This window comes from Lepeophtheirus salmonis, chromosome 14 (genome assembly GCF_016086655.4).
Source record: "Lepeophtheirus salmonis chromosome 14, UVic_Lsal_1.4, whole genome shotgun sequence".
Taxonomy (NCBI): domain Eukaryota; kingdom Metazoa; phylum Arthropoda; class Copepoda; order Siphonostomatoida; family Caligidae; genus Lepeophtheirus; species Lepeophtheirus salmonis.
Window position 1 is genome coordinate 31,533,101 of NC_052144.2, and position 24,065 is coordinate 31,557,165.

A 24,065-nucleotide genomic window follows, 5' to 3' on the forward strand; every position below is an offset into this window, starting at 1 on the left:
GCAAAACAGTTACCCAAAACATACGCCCATGGTAACAAAGGAGTGGCTCGAGATGAAGCACATTCAGGACATGGTGCATCCTAGCCAGTATCCTGTCCTCAATTATACAGAAAATCCTTATCAATTGGCAAACTTACAAAATTGGCAAGGGATCCAATACTTACTTCCTCCAGTGTATGTCTATAAAGTATGAAATATTGCACCCTTTATGAAATAAAGAACCCAATTTTGAATTGCTACATTTTTATATATTTTTGTTCAACACTGTTTTTATGTTGACGTCACATTATATAAACAATATACTATGTAGCTTATTATCTCTACAAAACAATGTTGAATGAAGTTTATGTTATCATCTTCGTTTGTTTCTCTGTTTCTAAGTTACTGACCGATTTTGGTAAGACTTTGAAGTAAGAGCTCATTAAATTTTGAGAGGTCAAGGTCAAAAAAATGTTATAAATTCATAATTAACCATAAGTTTGGGACAATATTATTTTAGGGGTAGGCTTGCGCTCTTTTGTGTGCCCACTCTAGTTGTACATATTATTGAGCCATTTTAGAGGTTGGGATTGTGTGGGAAAGTCATTGACTATTTTATATAACTAAGGATACACTATAGTTGACCATAGTTTTTTGTACTTCTTTCTTTCAAAAGTCAGCTTTTTACTTCACGGAATATAAATATAGCATTCCTCTTTGTTGAAAAAATATTATGTCTTTGAAACGGAGCAAGCGCTGTTGGTTAAGAATGGCCTTGAAATGTTTTTCTTTTCATGGACATCTCGGTGTTACACCATATTATGTTAGTTATATTATTATATAAGTACATATATACGCGTAACGCGTATAAAGAGGGACGTAAAAAGGCAATTTTAGAGAGTGGTTTATCATTTATTTTTTTAGGTACATATTTGTAATCCAACCAATAGCTGGCGACTTTTTAATATGTATTGTTTATTGAGCATTCTTCCAACTTTTTTATAGCTATTACTAATGAAAGGGAGACCATCTTGGAAAAGTCTACCTGGATGTCGTGTACCTTTGTATTTACATATATATGTACATGTATGTATAACGATATGTATTATAAATAATTCTAAATAAAATTCCCAGTAGAGATTTTTTTACATTCTAATATATAATAATAAGTTATTTTATATAACGAAAACTATGATTTTGAATAATACAAAAAGGAAATTGTCAATGTGCAACAGGTGCGCAGACATTCATTTCTTATTCTTTTTCTACGCATTTCTCCTCCTCTTTCCCATGATGGAAGAATATAATAACATAAGAGAACATTTTTTTTTTTTTTAAAAGATGAAATTATCAAGGTTTTTCTTTTTCTTTTTTCCTTTTTCAAATGAAAAAAGGAAAAAAATCAAGGCTTAATTGGCAGAGCAAGAGATAAGAAGAATAGAAAGGAGGCGACCGAGCCTTTTCTTCCTACAATTTATTTTTGTGTTTTTGCTCTAGCTCTACATATACAATCATGGTGCTGCTCATGACTGACGATGAATGGGGGGAGCGATATGAGAGATCATGAACCTGTACTCTTATGGATGAGAGATCTCCATGGCTTTTACAGCGATTGGAAATACCCAATTTTTAAATTATAAAGTATAAATTTCAATCAATCTTAAAATATATGAGTAAAAAAACCTCATTTTAGCTCAAGGGCTTCTTTTAGAAAGCGGGCCCGAGGAGGAGAAGGAGGAGTTGAATGGCGGACTTGTTGCGCTTTTCCCATGTGGAAAAGAAGGTAAAAAATAAAAAGTTAGCACGCCGGTGCGGGTTAGTAAGCCTATGTAAGTGAGCAGGTCGGCGGGCGTGCTATCTCCTATACGAGTACATTCCTTATTAAAAAGACTTTTTTTTTTCCTCTTTTGGAAACTATTCCACGCATATAGGACAATCACTTTTTCGCTCTCTCGCAGAGTAGTAGCCACGACTGCATTTGTACCCTAAAAAAGAGGAATTAGAAAGTGTGTGTTTATGATAGATCCATGATACTAGAGTCAGAATGAGTGAATTTAACTTTGCTTGTACCAAATGTCCCAGAACGTTTAAGTTATCTGAATTTTATGAAAAGCACAAGAAGGTCCATGAATTAAAGAAGCAACATGTTTGTAACATCTGTGGGTTTGTCTATGGAGCCGCCAAAGGATTGGAAGGACATCTCAAGACGCATCAGGAGTCGGAGTTACATGCTGCCGAATCTAAGATTGAAACCCCATCCATATCCTCAACTCCACCTCCTTCGACCCAATCCTCCTCAAGCCAATCCTCAAGTCCCGCTCAGGGCCACGGAACTGGGAATTACCGCGTTTATGGTGAGTGACAGTGAATTATTTTAATAGTTTAAATTTTAATGTAAATGTTTTTTTGTAGAAAATATCCCTGATGTAAATGACGGGGCTTACCAAAATGGAATTGGATACTTTGTGTGTGAGCTCTGTTCTCGAGAGTTTTCTGGACTCAATTCCCTTAAAAAACACATGCCTATACATGGTCGATCTGTTCAACACAAATGTGATACCTGTGGATTTGTATATGGGAAAAAGGAATACTTAACTGAGCATGCTCGCTTACACAATGGGTTCACAACATGTGAGATATGCGGACAAGGATTTACTAAAGTATCCTTGTTGAAAGAACATCTAAAATGCCACAGAAATATTACTATGGATGGAAGCAAAAACGAAAGTGTTCCCTTTAAATGCCACATTTGTCAAGATGTATATCCTGAAGCATCTCAACTCAAGATTCATTTGGATTCTGCCCATACTCCTACTAAGTCCATCTTTCAGTGTGACACATGCCCTGCTTCTTTTGTCAATGCTAAAGACAAAAATAAACACATGATCAATGAGCACCGTTTTGGATCTTTTTTTGAAAAACTTTTTTGGTGCCCCCTATGTAATCAAGGATTTACTCGACACTATAATCTAAAAATGCATTTATACAAAACTCATGGTAAAGAAACTATTGATAACAATTTTAGCTCGGAAGAGCTTACTGAAATACTATCTCCTCGACCATCCAATGGAAAGGATTCAGTAAATAGAAGTGTTGTCTCTAAAGCTACCCATTACTTTGATGAAACCAAAGGAACCCAAATGCTCTCTTGTAATTTATGCTCGGATTCTTTCCTTCGAAAAAATGATTTATGGATTCATTTGGAGTCTGCTCACGCTGCTGTACTCCCGGTTTGTAGGGTTTGTGAAGACAAATTCTTGGATTTGGCTGAATTGAAAGAACACATTGAGCTGGCTCATGGAAAGCGTAAGCCTGGTCCTGCATCTAAAACCAATGCCCACCCTTTAAGTCGATCTGGATCATGTCAATGTCTTGAATGCGGAATTATTCTTCCTGAACGTTTGAGCCTCAGCGCACATATGAAAATTGTTCATAGTACTATGGAGACTGATATTGGAAGCCATTGCGAACTTTGCCAGAAGGATTTCCCCTCTCTCTTGGATCTGGAAGCCCATCAAAAAGGAAAACATCCCAATTTGAATAAACGATTGCAAAACCTGCGCGATGCTTTGTTCCCGGAGCCCAAAAAGATGAAGTTAGAAACTGATGATGAAGGTAATAGTGCGTTGTCTGTTCTGTCTATGTCTTCTGTTTCGTCCCTTGTTAATGATGCTAGATGTGACGTGAGTCCATCGAAGCTTCGTAGTAGTACAGCCTGTCCTGTTTGCGGGGTTGTACTTAGCCCCAAGACCAATATTAATGTTCATTTGCGTACCCATTCTGGGGATCGTCCCTACACCTGCGTTTTGTGTTTAAATAAATTCCGCCAAAAAGCGCATTTGATGAAGCATTTTAGATGTGCCCATCATCAAAAAATGCCACCTTTCGTTTGTCAATTCTGTGGGTGTGAGTCCTTCTCATCATCAAATGATCTGTACCGTCATATTACAGATGCTCATAAAGCAGAAACGGACCTTATTGCAATGAATAGCTTACAACAAAGACCCAATTCCTCATCTCAAGAATACAATCAAGATCAACTAATAAATGAAAGGGATGAAACTGATTTCCAAGACGACTTCGAGGAAGATGTTCAATATGTACCCATTATGGAAGACTTTTATTTCGAAGACATGATAATCCATCCTTGTTATGTTGTCATCCCTTTTGTATCAGATGAAGAAATCGAAGCTGCTTGTTCCAAATCCCAACAGGTAATTTTTTTCTTCCTCTATATAGTTTACTTCTCATATTATATAATCTCTTTATCATTTGGATAATTTTAATAAGAATATAATTTTCTTTTTTGAATGTAGTGTCCTCCAATTGATGATTTTGACGAAGATCAAGGACAACTTACCATAGATGAAGGTTCCTATGATGAAAATGCTTTGGAATCGTCAAAAAATCCAGACACTCCTTTTACAGGCGAACAAGAGTAAGGATTATATTATATTGATTAATGTAGGGATCCTTAGACTTATTAAATATTTCCTTTTTTCGTTGTGTAGGAATTTTAATAGCTCTCCCAAAGGCTATGATGCTGATGACATCAAGGGGGATACTCCTCATATGGGATTCTATCCTGATAACATCAGTGACTTTTCTCTACCTTTTACTCTAAGTGGACTATGGAAGAAAAAGGCTGATATCCTTGGTCCTAATGCTATGAAGCAAGCAGATCTTCTTGAAAAACAAATCAAAAAAATTAATGATTATGAGAAGCGCCAAGCTGAAAAGCGAGTCAAAAGTGAGTCTGATGATGGTGAAATGTCTCCCTCCGAAGACGCCCCAGTTTTGACACGCTCTCATACTCCGGATCAAATCCCTCAAAATAATAACAATTATGTACCTCATGGAAAGCGTAAATCTCCATCATCACCACCAGACTTAAAATATCAACAAGCAAAGATCAATTTAACAACGTCTCTCAACGATGAGGACATTAAGTTTGATTCCTCACCCTACCCAAGCTCACCAGGGAAGGGTCATCGTATCAAAACCAGTCCTCACAAAGCACCTGATGCAAATGTATCAAAATATGAGTCTCAAATACAACATAATCATTGGCCTGTTGAATGTATTAAATGTGATTTACAGCTCAATGATTTGCAATTCTTTAACATTCATATGAACGATCATTGGACTGGAGATAAATGCTGTCCCGTCTGTAAACTTCTCATCAATTCCAAAAGATTCAATTTTAAACAACATCTCAAGATTCATACTGGAGAGAAACCCTTTGTTTGTGATATTTGTAAACGTTCGTTTAGGCAAAAGGCCCATATGGTCAAACATGTGACGACACATCGCTCTCTTCCTGCAGCTCAGATCAAGGTTGAGTTACCTGCTGGGCTCTCTGTTAACTAAAAAAATAATACTCTGGCTATTACTATGTTTAAGTAAATTATAGATATTCGTATATATGATTGTAAATATTAACATAATTATGTATCTGCAATTATGTACCTTTATTCTGGTGGAGAAAAAGGAAACAACACTTGAATCACATTACTACTTCCAATACCTTTATTATTACTTCTATATTTTTTTCCCTTGTGTGTGATTTCTCTTTCGTAGGTTCAAGTTATGATATTTTATCCAAACTTAAAACTACATATTATGTACCTACCTATAAAAAAAATTATAAAAAATTCCCCATTTATTTTTCCAATTATGTACTCATTGAATCCAAAAAAAAAATATGGTTCTTTAATCCTTATTTTCCTTCTCTTTTTTTTGTAGCATTTATTTAAAGTTTATTTTTAAGTTAATTATTATTTTATAGATTTATTATTTTCCTTATAATTATGAAGAGTACATAAAAAACATTATATTTATATTATTTATATAAAAACACGGAATTTTATTTCATTTCAAAGACACATAACCTCTCTTCTACTCCTCCCTGTAAGTGTACAATTTAATCTGGGACTGCGTTTCGGGCCTTGGTTTGGTAGGAGGAGGAATTGATAGGATCTGTTGTCTTGCATAGTTATTTGTTATGAGACCTTCATCCCTGAAAATACTCTCTACAACTACACGACTATCCTTTAGAATGTCATCGGAGGTGTAAGTGTTAAGTGTCTTGAATGGAAAAGTGATTGAACATAAGGACATTAGTTCCTTTTTAAACCTTTCTTCAGAAGCTACCGTTGTTCGTGAGAATATATCCTTCAATGCTTCCTTTTCTTGCTCTATTCCTCTTTGTGCCTTTATCCTTTTAATTAATTTTTCTGTTCGACGACGAGATACCTTTCTGAGAGCCTGAAGCCTTGCTTCTCGCTCGAGAGTATCCATTTCCTTTTCTTTCTCTTTGTCTTTGAGTATTTTATTTTTGCCTCCGGCAAGGACACGTCTAAAATTCACTCGGATCATGTCTCGTAAACCCTGTTCTCTTTTCTTTTGTAGAAGAATCCCGACTTCTTTCTCTAGGATAGACTTCCTTTCAAGTATCACAGCTTTTTTTGCTTCCGTATGCTCGAAAATTTTTGTTTTCTAAAAAAAATATGAATATGTATTTACTTCATTTCCAATGCTTTCGACTATTTTTTTTTTTTTTAATTAGTCAATTACACTTGTAGATATTATGTTTCCATACTTGCTCCTCCTGATATTGCTTCTTTCTCTCCATTTTCAAACATTCTATTTTCCATTGCTTTTTCATTTCTAATCCCTTTATTCTTTCCTCTTTTACCATTCTCTCCATTCGAACTTCTTTTAGCTGAACCAAAGTATCCTTTAATTGCGTACATAACTCCTTTTGTTCTCTTAATTTCAACAAAAATATGGTCTTATCATTCTTTTTTGACTTTCGAGAAGCCTCTGTTTTCCGAATGACGTCCGATATTTTTTGAGACTCTCTACGAAGATCCTTGGAAAGGAAAACATTTTATACAAAAAAAAACTTGAATTGTATGTATATTATATTTAAATTATATAGCTAAACCAATCATTAAAGAAAAGCATGCAGTGTCTGCCATATATTTTAGGACACTTTCAATCACGAATACCTCGTTTTTAGTGATGTGACAAAATATGTATTAATAAAAAATAAAAGAGCAACATATAGTTAGTTTGAATCCGGGTCTTTAAACATGAAAGCCTCCAACCTCTTCATCATAACTTGGCACAATTTACGAATGACTTCCTCGTCAATATCGTCCCATGCAGCTGATTGCACGGAATTTAATCATTCGCCCATGCTGATTTTGATCTCACCTCAATGATGTTTTTCTTTTGGAACCTCTGGAAAGTGTAATTGATGCTGCTTTTTTGTTATTTAAGAACTTATAACAAGTCAATAATGCAACGCTGACTTTTTCTGCACGCCCAAGATCAATAATTGCTTGACGTTTTTCCATTTAAGAAATTTTCAACTGATTTTAGAGAATATTATAATGAATCTGAACTGATCCATCAATTATGTGAGAGCAAAGTCAAAGAGTAAAAATACTTGAAAGACGTAGCTGTCTTAAAACATATGGCAGACCCTATATAATGTATATCTATACATATATTAACTAATAACTTGTGTTGTCATTTAATCAATTCTCTTAGATGTTAGCAAGACAACTTTCATAAAACTTCTCCTTTAAATGCTATTTTTTGAATCAGCAAAAAAATCATTTTCAAATGTGCTTAATTTTGTGAATAAGTAAAACTCTGATCATAAAAAGGGTCGTGCTCAGTTCATTGCATGCACATATGTGTTTACAAATAGGACAAAGGAACCTACCTCTAAACAGGCATCATAATTAGTTTTCATTTGCTCATTCAGAAGAATCCATCTTGAAACTTTTTTTGGTGGAGTATATCCTGAATTCCTAAAAAACAACATTTTAAAATGCTACTGAATGAAACTAAGTTTTTGTTCTTTTTAAATCGTAAAAACATACAATCTATGTAAACTATGTAGGCTACAGATCTCAGAAGTAACACATTTTTTTTAAACAAAAAAGATGTGAAATGGACGAGATTACAATTGTTTTCATCCATTGAACATAAAGTTACTTAATATATAGTTGTCATAAAACAATTGGAGAATATCCTTTGCTGACTTATAGATACAACAACAAATATAGGATCGATATGAAACTTAACATTTATAAATGTTGAACAAGTTAAAGATTTATATTCTTCATTCTGGAAATGTTGATGCAATGATTGAAATGACTTACAAATAATATAAAATTTGAGTGAATTTAATTATATACGTATATACTAAGGCTGGTGGTACGGTACGGGGTTATACTTCAGTACGGTACGACCCTTACGGATCGGCACGTTTTACCTTCTGTGCGATACGTATATATATAATCACATCTTAAATATTTTGATATTATAAAATTTTGGTTATTTTTATTTTTAAATTAATAGATTTAGGATTTTAATCCATAAGTATCGTTTTATATAAGAAATAATTTATATATTTGTTTATACAAAAAAGAAATAATGACTCACAAAATGAATAAATACATCCCAGTTGACGAAAACCCAGTGGTATGATGGAGGGATAGTTTAAATACATTTTCCAATGTTTACAAGTTAGCTTCACGGTACCTTGAAAACTTGAAAAACTACATTAACTTTATTGAAAAAAAACAAAAACATTTTACTATTATATCGTACCGAACTATTTACAGTGAAGGGTGTACCGCAATTCGTACCGAATCGTTGATTTAGCGTACTGTCCCAGCGCCAGTATATACATAATTAGATATATATCTGTATATATAATATGCTAGAAAGAAGGAGTGACTTTTTGTAGTTGCAACTTCAACATTATGTTTTATTTTCGGAAGCTGTTATCGTAATTATTTAATTCTTGAGAAGGGAATATGTAAATATAAAGTAGTAAATACTGTGTGTGCTCATGAAAGACGGAGAGTAAGAATGATAGTTTGCTCAGAAGTTATATATTGTAAGACCTTATTGGACTCAGAGGAGAATTGAGATTCGACATCCGAGTAATTCTAGCCTATATGATATAATAGTAGAATTAATCAAGGCTGTTTCCTTATAGGTCTAGCGGTTCTGGTTTTGAACCAATAGAACCAAAACCGACACATTAGAACCGAGGCCGGAACCAGGATTGGAATATATTGTTTATCAGTCTCGGTTCTTGTACTTTTGTTCCTATATAGAGTATATACAGAAATTACAATGTATATTATAAAAAATAAATTAGCTTTAATCAATAAGTCAATTTTCTGAGTGTTTTTGTGCAATTGCAGCGTTTTCCAATGTTGTTTTTTTCGTCGCCAGGATGATACAGTTGTATCTGAGTTCCAAATAGCTAAATCCTTCTTATACATATAGAAAAGGGGTTTTAGGCAGGAGACGTTGTAAATAAAAGAGGAAAGGGGTGGGGTACATTCTGGATCCAGGTCCACTACTAAGCCAGGGGTTCCCAAACTTTACTATGCCAAGGCCCCCCCCCTAGATTAATACATTTGTAGCTGAGGCCCCCTTTATACGAAACATGTATACTATGTATGGGTAGACTGAAAACAATCCTCAATTCTCCATCTTCCTGCGCTCCCCCTAGCCTCCCCACATGGTTCCTACTTTGATAGCAATTATTTTAAGCAGTCTTTGTTTTCGGAGCCCCTGCTGGAACAGGGGTACTTGACACTCTAAGTAAAATGTAGCTGCGGTCCTATTTATATCTAATATCATTTCCTGGGAACAAATTTTCTAGCAACGCCCCCTTCTTTTAACTGCCTGTTACGAAACTGAGCCTGTATAAAGAAGAATCAAAACCGATAAAGTTAAACCGAGAACGAGACCAAAATCATTGAAATAAATGAAAGAATCAGGACCGATAGAACCTGAACCGGGCACAACCTTGGAATTAATATTTATTTTCTTCATGTCACAGCTGTTTGCAGCTGATCTAATAAAACATCACGACAGCTAAGCTGATCTCCTCTCAAATTTTTTATTTGTTAGGATGACTACGTTAATTTTCGCTTTTGTACTTACATACTAACAGGACATATTTTATACAAAAAAGTATATCATCCACATTTTATGCTCAGTCGAAGTATATTTTCCTAGAAATCAGCTTTTTTTTTTTTTTTGGGGTTATAGTCCGAAAATTAAATATATATATAACTGACATTGGCCTAAATATTATTGAAAATGTTATACATAGAAATAATTTTTTTGACAAAAACCCCCCACCCCCCTCCCTCCCTCAGTATTCACAAGTCTAGACGACACATTTAAAAATGAACGATTATTAAGCACAATAATTTAGAATGTTTTCATAGTTTTAGTAGGAATACATTTTTCTATTCGCCTATTTGACACCCTGTCGACTCTGAACAACTTCTTCTCCGAGAAGATGATGACTGATGGCTTTTATATGAGCACATTTAAAAGAAACTTTTCTCCTTTGTGGATGTCGTAATGAGAGGTTCCTTCCTCCTTGCTCTTGATTTTGCTCCCAAGTCATCTTTAATGATCCATTGGCAATCTCAGCTGGAGTCTTCTAGTACGCTTGCATTTTCAGCATAATAATTCTATTGACTTCCATTTGCTCGTCTTTAAAGATACAGACAATATTTATAAATAAAAGCAGTATTACGTAACCTCACTTTTGTACTAATTCCTATCAAAACTCGAGCTGTGAGCATTTATTTAAGTATAAACTTAAATATAACGCATGGGGTATATAGTCACACTAAGAGGTATTTAAATTTTGAGAGATCAAGGTAACACAAAACGTAAAAAATAACTTAAGAACAAATTGAGGCTCATAACTCAATTTTATTTTGCGCTCTACTGATTGCATATTCTAGTTATAATTTCTATTGGAAGGAAGGCACACTTCTCGTTTAGAAGGTTTAATGTCCCTGTAATGACAGCACAGCATGTAAGAGATCATACTCATGAGTATAGGGATTGGTTATTGTAGAGCATGAGGAAAAGTTGGGAATGAGACTGATGGTATTACTGAATTAAGACCCTTGTTAACATTAGCTACCTACTATGGGATTTTTGTAAGAAAAAATTAATTATTGCTATGAAGAAGATAACTTTCTACATTTAAATTAACATTTGTGAAGGGAAAATAAAATATAGTTATATTTGGATGGAGATATATATATTTTATTATATATTTTTTTGAAATACAACAAATTAAGGTAAGCGGGAATTATTATTATTTCAGAGATGTTATGTTAATACTAAGATGATCTATTTAAGAATAAACCAAAAAGAAAATTGAGCACGAGTACCAACCATTTTTCATTTTTTATATGTAAACAGTGTTTTTTTTCAACAAATATAGCATCCCTACAAATACGAAAAAAAACTTTGACTAATTAAACGAAGTCTAGTGGCTACAGGACAGGTAACATTTTTAGAAAATCGAAAGTACTGAGTTAGTTAATATCAGCCCTTTCAAGATTCAAGCACTTTATTGCAGTTCTATGTCTTGTAGTTAAACCTCAATAGTTGGTACAAAGTCTATCACTAGGTACGGAGCAAGATAAATGAGAATGAAATAACCTGAAATTTGGCACATATGCTGCAAAAAACAACTATATTTAAAAAGATGAGATGTCTGAAACGTGCAGTATATTCATTTTTTTCACTACTCTATTATTAGATTTGTACAATATATATATAGAGTCGATCAGAGAATATGAAACTTGCTGTTATTTTTCTCATAGTAAGAAAAGTGTTTTTGAAAAATTATGTATCAATGCCACTTAAATTTTGAAAGCAGTAAACATATTTTTTTAGGCGTCTTTTTAACTTGCAACATACTTTTAGGACATGTTTGTACAGTGTACAAACATAAATAAGAGACACCATTTTGTTTACAATATTATTGCTTGAGGGTGAGACAAAAAGTGAAATGTTCTTAGAAACAATTTTGTATAAATCTTCTTACAAAATTGTATTAATGTCATTTGGAGCCATATATATGAAACTGTGTTAACTCAAGAGCATAAAAATGACCACGGCATTTTGTTTTCAACTGCCCATTTATCTACTTCTTTTTGTTTTTCAGTGCTCTAAACATTGATTGCTTTAATTCGAATGAGTTCTATTCAACCCGTTACTATTTACTCATCTCTATTATACAAATTTTGATAGTTGAAGTGTTTTTTTTTTTTTTTTTTTTAATTTTTCAATCAATAATGTTTTAGAATGCATAATTAGCTATCGATCCCTAAGAAAAACATTGTCTTAGTCTCTACCATGAGGATACATTACGATAAGACGGATGAGATACTAGCGTAACTCCACGCGGAATTGTCCAAGAAGGCCATTGGGGAGCAGACTGGGGCCTCGAGGAAGACGAGTTATAATATCCCCATGCATGGAAGACATTGTAAATTGCCTTCTGGGACAATCCAGCGCGGAGGAGAGAAGAATTGATTTGTGTCCAAGAAAGTAAATTCATTCGCATGACTATTTATTATAAAACAACTGCTACAAGAAGCTTAGCTTTCAAAATCTTCTGTTAATTTAAGCTTATTTATAAGTTTAATAGAATTTTCAGTTATTTCTGAATTTCTGCACTGTCTACAACGTTAACTTTTGACAAGTTATCCCTTGCCCACTAAAGTACTATATTTTTGTATAGACAGCTACATGGAAATTTCAATTGACAAGCATGTTATATTTTTGTAACAAAGATTTTGCATGGAATATTCAATATGTCCATTCATTGGTCTCTATCAAGGAAACATAAATTTAAACTTTTGCTATAGGTTCATGAGCTTACAATTAGTTGTACTCTAAGTCCTACGTATCTTATTTGTATGGGGAAAAACTAAAATTGACCAAATCATTATTTCTTAAAGATCTAAAAGGTAAAAATAAATGTATAAATTGATTACTATAAAATAGAAAATGTAGCCAAATTTTACTCATTATAAGGTTACATTTTAAATGTGTTTTTTTTAGTGTGACGTAACATTTTAAAATATTCTCTAGGGAAAGAGACGACAAGCATATCATTCTGATAGCTTTAGATTTTTTTTTTTACTTTTTTCATCTTTTATCTGACCTCAGTGTTAGGGAGGATATTTTTGGTAGATAAAAGCTCCAATTTCTCATAGTGTACAAAAGTCCCATCTCTAGTCACTTTTTGATCGAAGTTAAGTTAACTTGTACGCATAATGGAGGTACTTGTTTCATTGGTACTTTCTCTATTTTGGCGTCTCTTTTCTTAGAGTTTTTTCTATCTCCCCCCACCCCCTAACTTATATAACAACTTGTTACACATATTGACACAGAAACGACAATATCCACCAATCTCAACCAATCTTTCAAAAAAAGGTCCTCACATCAAATTAAAGGTTGCTTTTTCTATGTTTTTGAAAGAATATGCTTTATAGAAGCGTGAAAAAGGTTGGTTTTGCGTGAGCTTATAGCTATTGCGTAAGACTTCTGAGCCCTGGGTTCTGACCACTTTTGTTTATTAATGAATATAACTTATAAAGTGTAAAAAAAACTTAACTACTAAATCACGAACGATTTTACTTAAGTTGGAACTGCAGGTTTAAATACACAACCCGTTCCACCGTAACCCGTGCACCACTAGTACGTATATTGTATACCTAAATATATTTTACTTTACCTTTCATTCTTAAAATACGGATGTTGAAATATCCGATTGTACATGTCTATCCAGAGTTCATTTTCATTAGGGTGGCCATGGTATAAATTCTTTAAATGAAAATATACTTCAAGTTCTCTCTGTCCTGGTTTTACTTGTGAATGAATAGATATTTTCAGTTTAAGAACGTTTAACTTTTTTTCATAGAAATGGTAAACGTCTAAGAGAATTTTATCGAGGAAGCTTTGGGCTTCATTTTCATCTGAATCCTTGATTTTCGGTACTTGCATAGGATAATTACTTTCGGTTTTAGAATCGATTCCCGAGTCGACCATTTCTGGATGAAAAACAAAACTCTTTCATTTGTATTTAATTATTTATTTATGATAATGTGATTAGTGTTTTATTCTGACCTGACGATTCAATATTTTGATTCCTGGGGGATTTATCTTCTTCAATGGATACTTCCGGAATCGTCGTCAAATCCGAGCAGGATGAATAATCTTCCATTAAAGAAACATCATTTGAGTAAAAGATTTCATCTTTGTCTTGATCAACCAAATCAGGGATTATAGAATGTGGCTTTTGAGGCGGGTTTATAAAATTTTGAGACATAAGAGCATGTTCTTTCATCCTGAAATAAGCTAAAGCATTTGTACTACATCGATTGATATGATAGTTTAAATATATGAAAGTTGTAAATTTAAGCATTTTATAGCATGTGTGTTTTTTCTTTGTAGTTGGTAATCTGAGAAATATCTTTTATTTTCCAAAGATGGTATCATTATTCTTTAATTATTGAGATGATAAAATCTATGTTAGTATGAAGTGCGTGTGCTCATGAAAAACGGAGAAACTGGTCATTTTTTTAGGGGTTTATAATTGTGAGTCCTTGTTGGATTTATAGTAGAATTAAGAATCGACAAATGGGTACTTCCTACCTATGTACGTGCTAAATACAGATTGGCATTTGTGTTTATTTCCTTCGTCTCATAGCTATTTGTTGCTAATCTAAAGACATGACATGACAGCTAAGCTACTCTCCTTTCAAATGTATATTCTTCAATTGGTTAGTGTTGGGATTCTTTTTTCATTAGATGCCAAAAGTGCTTATAATTTACAAATCTACACATGCATTTTAATGCGTACCTAAGTTCTTCAAGACTTTCCTGGATAAAGTGCAGTCCTTTCTCCTTATCATATCTTGAGAATCCTTCTTTTAAAAAATGATTCGCTATGTCACTCTCATACTCCGATAACTCACCGTTTCTTAGAACAATGTTTTCTATTAAACGATTCACATCCTCATTCGATTGCTTTCCTTCCAAGAGAAGCTCCACTGGAATCAAATTTGAATGGAGGGATAAACTTTCTATTTCCAAATTTATTTCATGGAAGTTTTTTAGCCAGACAAATTTATGTTGGGAGTTTAATGCGGAATCTCGTAGGTAATTTGATTTCTTGATCAAATTGCCTGGTTCCAATGAGTCTTTTAAATCTAGTGAAGGAATATTATGTATTTATATTAAAAAAAGTCTATTATATTGTAGAAAAAAATTCTGAAATATTAAAAAAAAAAAAAAATACTAATCTGAGAGAAAAGATTTTTTGAAGTTGGGAAATAAAGATTTAGAAACACTAGTTTAGATTCTCAATTTAATCTATGATACTTAATTTGGCACTGACATCGTCTTTCAAGTAAAATATTTCAATGCTTAATGTGATTAATTGTGACAATAAATATTTTCTACTGTATGTCCAATTTGAAGCGACTACAAAAGATTAATCAGAGTATTTTTTTTTAGAAAAATGAACGATAATTCGTGGAAGAAAATAAATGTAATCAAGACTCAATTTTAAGGAAAATCATTCTTGCTTCCTTTTGTGTTGAGGGACCCATATACAAAACGATATTTATTAGGGAAACTTTGTGTATGCTGTATACTATTTTGGATTTTTTACCAGTTGAAATGTTTACATGTCAAACTCTCATAACATCCAATTCAACTATGTCACTAACAATATCAGTTATACGGGGTCGTTCAGGAAAATCTGGACCATATTTAACTACATGATGAACAATAAGGAAAGCATTTTAACTCGGTTATTTCAATTTTAAAGTGAGAGGTTGAGCCTTAGCTTTATGTTAATTGCGCAACTTTTAATTCAAAACAAGTACTTGCGATGTAGTGTGGGACACAGCCCAGGATACATAAAGAAGATGCTCAGATATCTAAAGAGCATCTATGACGTCTAAAACCACTGGAAGGAGGAGTAGACATATGTATAAGAAAAAAATTCAAAATGTTCTGGAGTGATAAAAAACGCACTCCAATATTCCTCATAGACTTGAAAAGTTCTTTGAAGTCATCTTCTGGGACTCTGATTCACACTTTAGCCAAAAAGCGCCAACTAAGCAGTGCAACAGTCTCCAGGCCCATAAACACTGATATGAGTATGAAGTCATACCTCCTTTACAAAAGCATATCCTTACAGACAAAATAAAGGTCATCCGGGCTGCCCACGGAAGAAAATTGCTGAACGATTGGAAGTTCCATAGTAATCAAATCATCTTTTATTCAGATTATAAATAATGAATTGTTGAAAAAGCACAGGACATCCGGAACAACAGATGCTTAGCCACAGAGAGAATATCCCTCACGTCTTTAAGACTAAGTTTCTGGCAAGCATCATGCACCCTATCTTTTTTGTTCCAAAAGAAAGCGTGTGTGACGACAGGTACTGTGAACTCCTGTCTGACCAAATTATAGTTTGGATGAAAGTGGAGGTCAATGGTGCCGTGTTCATGTTTCAACAAGACTTGGCCCCCTCTCACAAGGTCTGTAAGACCAAAAACTTGTTTAAAGTAGAGAAGGTGCCATTTTAACTTGGCCATCTAACTCCCCCAATATGAATTCTTTGGATTATTTCTTTTACGGGGAATTAGAAAGGAAGGTATCTGCTAATTCACGCAACAGCACCAAATCCTTGAATGTGCACATCATCAAGTAATACAAAAAAAAAAGTCTCCCTGACGACATTATCAGGATGTTGTGAATGGTAGTCCAGATTTATCTCAACTACCATGAATACAATAAAATGGACAAATCTTTTCATTTTAATCTATTATATTGAAGAATTCCGTAAACTGTGTTCTGAATTATTCGTTTTAACACCAACCATCCATTTTTTTTTTGGTCAAGGTTCAACTGTTACAATTGCTAGTATAAAAAAGTTTTAAAAATTAAGCCTCCACATCAAATGTTGACGAAACCTCTTACAGTGTCTCCTCGCAAATCGGGAACGAATTTTCCGAAGTTCAAATTAATTAAGATTCTAAAAAAGTAGGCTCTTCATGTACTTCATTTTTTTAATCTTAGTAATGAGACCCTCGGAGTAGGGGAGGATGCGGGAAATCACATCATAACTCATTACTGCTTCAAGAAGCACTTACACACGATTACCTTTGGCCTTCATCTCAGTTGTCTTTGGTCTAATCAAGAACTTTGTATTACAAGAATTGGCTTTTTATAACTCCACCAGTTGATATTAGGATGAAAATCGAAAAATTATTTAGTAAGCTATCACAATTCACTGGAGCATGCTGTATATCATGTTGATGTGCTTAAGAACTGAGTAGAATTTTTTTTCTCATTTGTCGTGTTTATATTACTATCAGATGCATCCGCAAGATTACATTTCTTTGAGAAGGGGGTAGGGCTTAGTTTTTGGAATTTAAAAAAAATCCAAAAATTAAAATTTGTTGAAACATGTGGACACCTCTTACTATTATAAGAAGAAAAGGGTGTAAAAGTATATATTCTATGTAAGAAATATGGATATTTAATAAGAATATTGTAAGATTATGAGAGCCATACTTACCCTCAGATTTCACAAGATTTTTTTTAGAAGTATTCTTATTGTTATTTTGAGCTCTGAAAAAAGATATCATTTATTTAATAGTTATCATTATTTGATTATGTAAACACAGATGTTAAAAACTAAACTATTGGTATTTTTAGATAACAAATAAATATTATTTTAACACATAGTATAGTAATAAAGTGTTTTTACGTGATGTCATTATATTGGAAGGCAACCATTTTAAAAGATACATAAGCACCCAATAATAAATGAATAAAATCCTTGTGTGAATAAAATATTTTTTGTTATTTCATTTTTAGTCCGATTAGATCCTGTTCCCATATTTTTCTCTCTTTTTGTATACCTACACTATATATTAACAACTATATAGATAGGATATTATGAAATCAGTAAAATCACTTAATTATAACATAAAACAATATAAACATCTACTAATACAAAAAAAAAAAAAAAGAAGATCATATAACCTGATGTGGAAATTTCCTGACTTGACCAAGTTTTTTAGTCGAATTGCTTTATGGATGTCTAATGGAATCTTTTCTGTATTTGACTGAACCTCCATGTCCAGAGTTCCAACTCAAATGTAACTAAAAAGAATGGATTTTTTTTTCTTTTTCAGTAGAGGGGATCGCGAAAGCAGGTAGTTTTATCTTATTTAATCAATTTTTTTTTCATCATATAGGAATTTCGTAAAAAATATGGACGGAGAATATATAAACCCAAGGAATAACTGGCGGGTTTTATTATTGCATTTATTTGGTTAAAGTTATAAGACAAACACTTTACCATTTTAGAATAAGATTAGTCGGTCGTTCAGTCCTAGCTATCTTTTAGTTATCTTTACTCCTAGCTAGGATTGATGGATATAAAATTGAAGAAAATAATAAATGATGGCTAGAACGTATAATAAGAAGTTCTAGCCACACACATCCTAATTTAAACTTTATTTATCTTGTTGAACTCTTGAAAGAAGTTATGTTGAACAGCTGAAAGGACAAAGTTAGTAATTACGTCATTGCAGCTGTTGTAATTACTATATAAGACTGATAAGGACCGGTCCTAGAACGGACAAATTTTATCAGGATTGGACTAGTGGGACTGATGTATTTTTAGTTTTTTTGACCAATCCAACGCTACTACTAAGTGATTTATAGAGCTTGATTAATACAGCAATGTTCGAAACATTAATATGGTGAAGGAGCAGATAATCAATAGTAGACAAAAAAGTACACAGTACATTTTTGTCCTAGGAATGCTTTCGTACACATTTATGTTATATAATACATAGGATTCATACCTATATATATACGAGTGAGAGGCAGGTAACCTCTTACTCGTTAAGAAGTTTTCCTAGTTTGTTACTATTCTAAATTTGAAGACTGAATAGGGCCGCATTGTGCGAGGACACACTTAAGCAAGTGGTCTTTAAACTTATGAACATAATAAAAGTCCTAGCTTCTGGTAAGTCTTTGAAACATAATTTAGATTACACGCTCTTTCACTCTAAAATAAAAGATAATCCCGAAAAAACTATACACTCTACTCATAAAATGAGAAGAATAAAGGAGTAGAAATAACAAAAGGTCGACTAAATGCTTTTCATAAAATAATTACCACAGAAGAAACAATTAGGACTCATGGCATTCTTCTTATTTTTAGAATTAAGTGTGGGGAGGGAATTAGGTACAGTTTGAGCAGTGCTAGCACACTTTGCCAAAAGCCACTTTGCTGCACTGACAATAACTCAAATTTAAAAAGATAAAATGTTTAATTATTTACCACGAATTGGAATGATTGTGTCTTGATTAATTAATGATAGGTTAATTTCATTATAAGGATGCTTCAACAGATGGTTCGAACAACTATTAAAACCGTTGTAACAAAAATCATGACAACCGCACCAAAAATAAATAAATTAAAAAGATAAAAATGTTGTAAAAAGAGAAGGGAATTGAGACCGAAAAAAACGGCCCACGGTCTAAGACCGCGGTCTGGACCAAAAAATTGGTCCAAATCTGTCTAGAAAAAATCCCGTAAGACCCAACCGGAAAAAAAAATGTGTTGGACCGAGTTTCAACACTAATAAGCACATAGTATTGCAGCAAATATATTTACTATTTTTTTCGGCAAAGTGTCTGTTCATCAAAGTGTTCTAGAAATAGTTTAGCGCTTATGCATTTGTAAAGTTTGAAATTTCTTCCAGAGAGAGCCAAATTGTATTTATTCACAACCTGAGGATATAAAATATACCTGTTTATATAATTTAGTCTCCAGTAAAATCACCTTAGATACATTTTTGAATTATCATCGAAAATGATAATGAATATTTGTAAATTGGCTATTCAAAATCAACTCTTGGGGCCCTACGAAATAGGTAAAAAGTTCAGTAGGCTTTATAAAAATTATCCTCTGCTTATAAATTATTTTTATTGTAAGACTAATTAATAAGACAATCAAACCCATGGGACACATCATTGAACAATATTTTAGGTCTTATTTACTTATCGAATATAAGTTATACATGGTCTAACATATGTTTGAGGGCAGCTACTCTATTTGAATTTTCAACGCTTTGATTCTGCGTTCACATGATTGATTTATCAGTTTTGTGAAAAAAAATCTTCTACTTTAAATTGCAAATAACTTAATGGTAAAACACCAAGCTATTATCGCTCTCCGACACATTGAAAAGCCAACTAACGTGACATTTTAAAAGTTTTCAAATTGACCAAGAGCTCCGTCAACTATACCTAGGGTTCTTAACCTTTTTAAAATGAATTAATAAATATTTTTTCCTATAAATACAAAATTACCTTACTTTTTGAATACACCTCGTATGTTGTTCTTTCATTTGTATACACACATATATTTGTATGAGTTATTTGAGATGAAAAGTTCTCTAAAACATATGACAGGCCCTGTACATGGCGTTACCTCACTAACACAAATATATACAATTTATTTTATTTTTATCTATTGAAGTTTCTGCTTATTTTCTCCTAACCAGTGTTCTGAACGTTGATTTGTTGAATTTGAATGAGCTACTTATAAGCTGTTAAATATTCTGAACATTATCGGATAATAATTCAACTGTTTGAAAGAATTGTCTGATTACCAACTGATTTTGTGCCTTTTTTTATATTTCTTTTCGAAGGAGTGGTTGCATGATACAGCATAGAGGTAAGGACGTGTATAGAATGTACCCCCCGTTCTATATTGAAAACAACAAGTATTTAGAGTAAAATAGTTTAATAAGTGGATGTAGGTTTTGTTATACATGGGATTGCGTCATAATAATATATGCAAATTTGCTTTGATTTAAAACAAAAATAATTATAATATTGGAGGTTGGTTGATTAGACATTTTAGGGTTTTTAATATATGTCGGTACAAAGTCAATTATACAAATGCAGTAGACAACCCCCTCTCTGAAGGTATAAAATATTGCTTATATTGACAAATATTTCCGAGCAAGTCCAAAAATAAGAACAAGTTTTGTTCGTCCTTCACAGAGCCACCACTGCAGAGGATTTGAAGTTCCAGAGTGTATTGGAATGTCAATGTAATTTTTGGCATACATTTCGGGATAAGAGGGTTTCAAAATTTGTTCTGCCTTCTGAGAGTTAATTTATTTGTCGTCAAAAGAAGCCCACAAAATCGAAGATTCATATGAAGTATTTGAAGAAAGATTTTTATCGGTAATTTTGAACCTTGCATCTTTATTTTAAACAGTTTGGTCAATTCTGAACCTAATTCTTCCACAGATCTTCGTTTGCTCACTTCCTCCCTAAATAATCTGTCTTTAAGCCATGGGTATAACATTTATTTTTACACTTTCTTTTTTATATTTTTTATTTATTCAAATTTAAGAAACAATGATCTTATAAAATAATCACGTAACCTCGTCCATGAATTAATGTCCATTAAAAATGTTATTTAAGACTTTAAAAAAATCAAACTAAAATTATTGAAACAATTTTTCTTCAAATATCTTCAAAATCCATTGCTCCACAAAGAAATAATCATTTAAAAAATGGATTTTTTTAATTTAAAAATATCTTTAGTTTCATAAATGAAGTTCAATTATATGTCTGTTGTGTACGTAAATTTGTATATAAATCGTAATCTTTTAGCAGTAATAAATAGTAACTATTTACTGAAGGATCAGAGTTCTATTTATATAATAAATATATCTACATTATTGATGTATATCGTGTATACAATGACTTCTCACTATTTTTATTAATGTTGACTATACATATAATTCATTATTGTTGCGTTGACAAGCGATCCTATCCTCGTCGGCAAAGTTGTGTCTGATGAGGTTATGTGACATAGACTATATAAAGAGGATCCAAAATCACCATGAGAAATGAAGAGATATAATTGTGGAGGAATGGGATTATATTTTCTATACCTATACTTCAGTCGTGGGTATGTTAAAATCTCCCTTTCTAAAAGGAATTATATCGTCTGTCCTTGCTGTAAATTGCTTTTCAAATGTATCAGCTTATATATGTATAAATACTGAATACAAAATTCGATTCAAATTCTTTGATTCAAGTTTTTTCAACAGCAAAAATCGCCGAATACGTAAATACTTCTATATACTAAATACAAACAAACTAAGCATATAATTTGGCTGAAACAAATTTAGAGATTTTAAATTTTTGTAATATTAAAAGTGTGGTGGAAGTCAAACATCAGTCGTAAACGCGTTATGGTATAACATTGTATTTCTATTAACCTTACCTGATATCAACTGGATATTTTAATGAAGGAATATGGTTCCTAATTCACAACTCACCTTTACAAAACTTCTTAAAAAACCAATAATTTGGTTTTTATTTGAAAAGAATTCCAGAAGCACAGAATCATACCAACTAGGAAGTATGAACGCCTCTTTTATTGTTTAAAGCTATCCTATATCCTATTAATTATTATTCTTTTTTTTTTTTTTGTTATATTTAAATATTTTTTATTAAAATAGCTGAAACATGGGGATGAATATAAAAAAAGTCTTCTAAATTTAAATTAGTATTACTATAGGGAAAATATCATAATTATAATTATATTTAAAAATGTATTCATATATTTTATTATGCATCTGAAAAGCAATTTACAAGGATAGGCGATAATTCCTTTTTTAGATGGAGATGTTAAGACACCCACGACATATTAAATACACACTTTACACACTGATTATAGAAATCGATGGTTGTGTAAGTAAGCCTATTCTTCTGAAGAGAAGCTGCAGGGAAGGATGTTTTGTATAAGGCACACTGTCAGTCTCTTTTAGCTGAGAAAGCAATGAAAAAAAATCGTGGCTAAAGCCCATTTTTATTCAAAGTACCTCCCTTCTCTCAAAAGGCCAAAAAAATACATATATTTATTTTTCCGCATGATATACGAGAAGATTTTTATTGAAATAACGAAAAATCCCCTCTTGGAATATAGAGTTACTGTATCGGGTACTTCCTATACATGCTTCTGATAATACTATTATCTAACGGATCAGTAACTATAATTCCATTTTCACAGGGTGCTGCTAAGTGTGTTTTATGGTATGGAACACCAACTTATAGTCAAACACTGCCATAGATGTAATTCACCAAAACGTAGGAAGGAAACATTTCTTCAGCAATACTGAGGGTCCGAACTTCCTAGAAATTCTGGCTATCTGTAATTCTATTTCGACTGTTCATCACCTTCCGGGTTACCCTGGTTATGTATTTCTTAGGGGTAAATTTTGGTTTTCACTTAAAAGGACTGCTAAAAAACCAACATTCCTTTCTACAACATGGTATTTGAAAATGTGATATTCGAAGGATTTTAAGAAGAATGTTGCTGAGATATATGCAAGATCGCTCAGAACCTTGGGATAAAAGCAATACTATAACAATACTGCCACAACAGAGTGCAATTGGTATTTTTGTGTTAGGGAGGTAACACCGTGCTACAGAAGAGTGGAAAGGGAAAATAAATTTGAGAAGGAAAATGAAAGAGGTAATACATCTTATTGTTTCCAGGTGCAAGTCTATTCAATTACAACTGACGTAATTGGCCAGTTTCCAAGCCATAGAGCTAAAAAATTGGAAAGTAATTCATACGTAAAAAATAATTAAGGTTACAAACCAATCTTAGCAAAACAAAAAAAATGTTGACTGAGCCCCAAGATGGGCCAATTTAAAGTTGCTGCCAGGTTGCTGATTGTAAATCCCTAATGCAAGAAGTACTAGAGAAAAGGAGAACGTGCCTTAATAGCAAATATACAAACTCAGGCCCATTAAAAAAAAAAAGATGTATAATAAATAAAGAAGCGGAGTAATAAAGATAAACCATGTACATCTATCATTTCTTATTACATACTTTTAAATTAAAAGGGTTTCATGTACTAATATTGGCTAGCTAACACCCTGTAATTTAATATGCGAGAAGTATAAAATAAATAAAAAGGCAAATTTCAAATGTATAAATATTTGTATGACAACTTGGAGCCAGCAAAGAATTAAAACCCTGTATGTACTGAATTGGAATAACCACATTCAATTATTTAGTGACGTGTCTTCCAGAAAAGTTGACTAATTTCATTGTTTTAACTATTATACAAGAGCTG

At 32.6% G+C, this 24,065-nt stretch overlaps 2 protein-coding genes across 3 annotated transcripts; one reads left to right on the forward strand and one right to left on the reverse strand.

Moving 5' to 3' along the window:
* Nucleotides 1-1,434: 1,434 nt before the first annotated feature.
* Nucleotides 1,435-5,836, forward strand: LOC121128958 (uncharacterized). 2 transcript variants are annotated; one of them, XM_040724580.2, is made up of 7 exons: nucleotides 1,435-1,620; nucleotides 1,673-1,762; nucleotides 1,911-2,333; nucleotides 2,392-3,594; nucleotides 3,931-4,193; nucleotides 4,296-4,417; nucleotides 4,491-5,836. In XM_040724580.2, exons 3-7 carry the CDS (start codon nucleotides 2,024-2,026, stop codon nucleotides 5,347-5,349), a joined length of 2,757 nt encoding a protein of 918 aa, XP_040580514.1. In that variant the 5' UTR covers nucleotides 1,435-1,620; nucleotides 1,673-1,762; nucleotides 1,911-2,023; the 3' UTR covers nucleotides 5,350-5,836. The 2 variants fall into 2 exon arrangements, with proteins under 2 accessions (XP_040580514.1, XP_040580513.1); XM_040724579.2 differs by having other exon boundaries at nucleotides 2,392-4,193.
* On the reverse strand, nucleotides 5,713-21,854 carry LOC121129812 (uncharacterized). Its single transcript, XM_040725531.2, has 8 exons — nucleotides 17,917-21,854; nucleotides 17,447-17,499; nucleotides 14,714-15,062; nucleotides 13,978-14,198; nucleotides 13,586-13,901; nucleotides 7,718-7,805; nucleotides 6,581-6,853; nucleotides 5,713-6,477 (listed from the first exon to the last, which is right to left on the reverse strand). The coding sequence occupies exons 1-8, from the start codon at nucleotides 18,009-18,011 to the stop codon at nucleotides 5,878-5,880; spliced, it is 1,995 nt and encodes a 664-aa protein (XP_040581465.2). The 5' UTR covers nucleotides 18,012-21,854; the 3' UTR covers nucleotides 5,713-5,877.
* Nucleotides 21,855-24,065: the final 2,211 nt, after the last annotated feature.

Coding starts and splice junctions, on each gene's coding strand:
- LOC121129812 (XM_040725531.2), bottom strand. CDS start 18,011: ATGGAGGTTCAGTCAAATACAGAAAAGATTCCATTAGACATCCATAAA. Junction 17,500..17,916: donor TCAGGAAATTTCCACATCAG/GTTATATGATCT, acceptor ATCTTTTTTCAG/AGCTCAAAATAACAATAAGA. Junction 6,478..6,580: donor AGCAATATCAGGAGGAGCAA/GTATGGAAACAT, acceptor TATTTTTTTTAG/AAAACAAAAATTTTCGAGCA.
- LOC121128958 (XM_040724579.2), top strand. CDS start 2,024: ATGAGTGAATTTAACTTTGCTTGTACCAAATGTCCCAGAACGTTTAAG. Junction 2,334..2,391: donor TGGGAATTACCGCGTTTATG/GTGAGTGACAGT, acceptor GTTTTTTTGTAG/AAAATATCCCTGATGTAAAT. Junction 4,194..4,295: donor CTTGTTCCAAATCCCAACAG/GTAATTTTTTTC, acceptor TTTTGAATGTAG/TGTCCTCCAATTGATGATTT.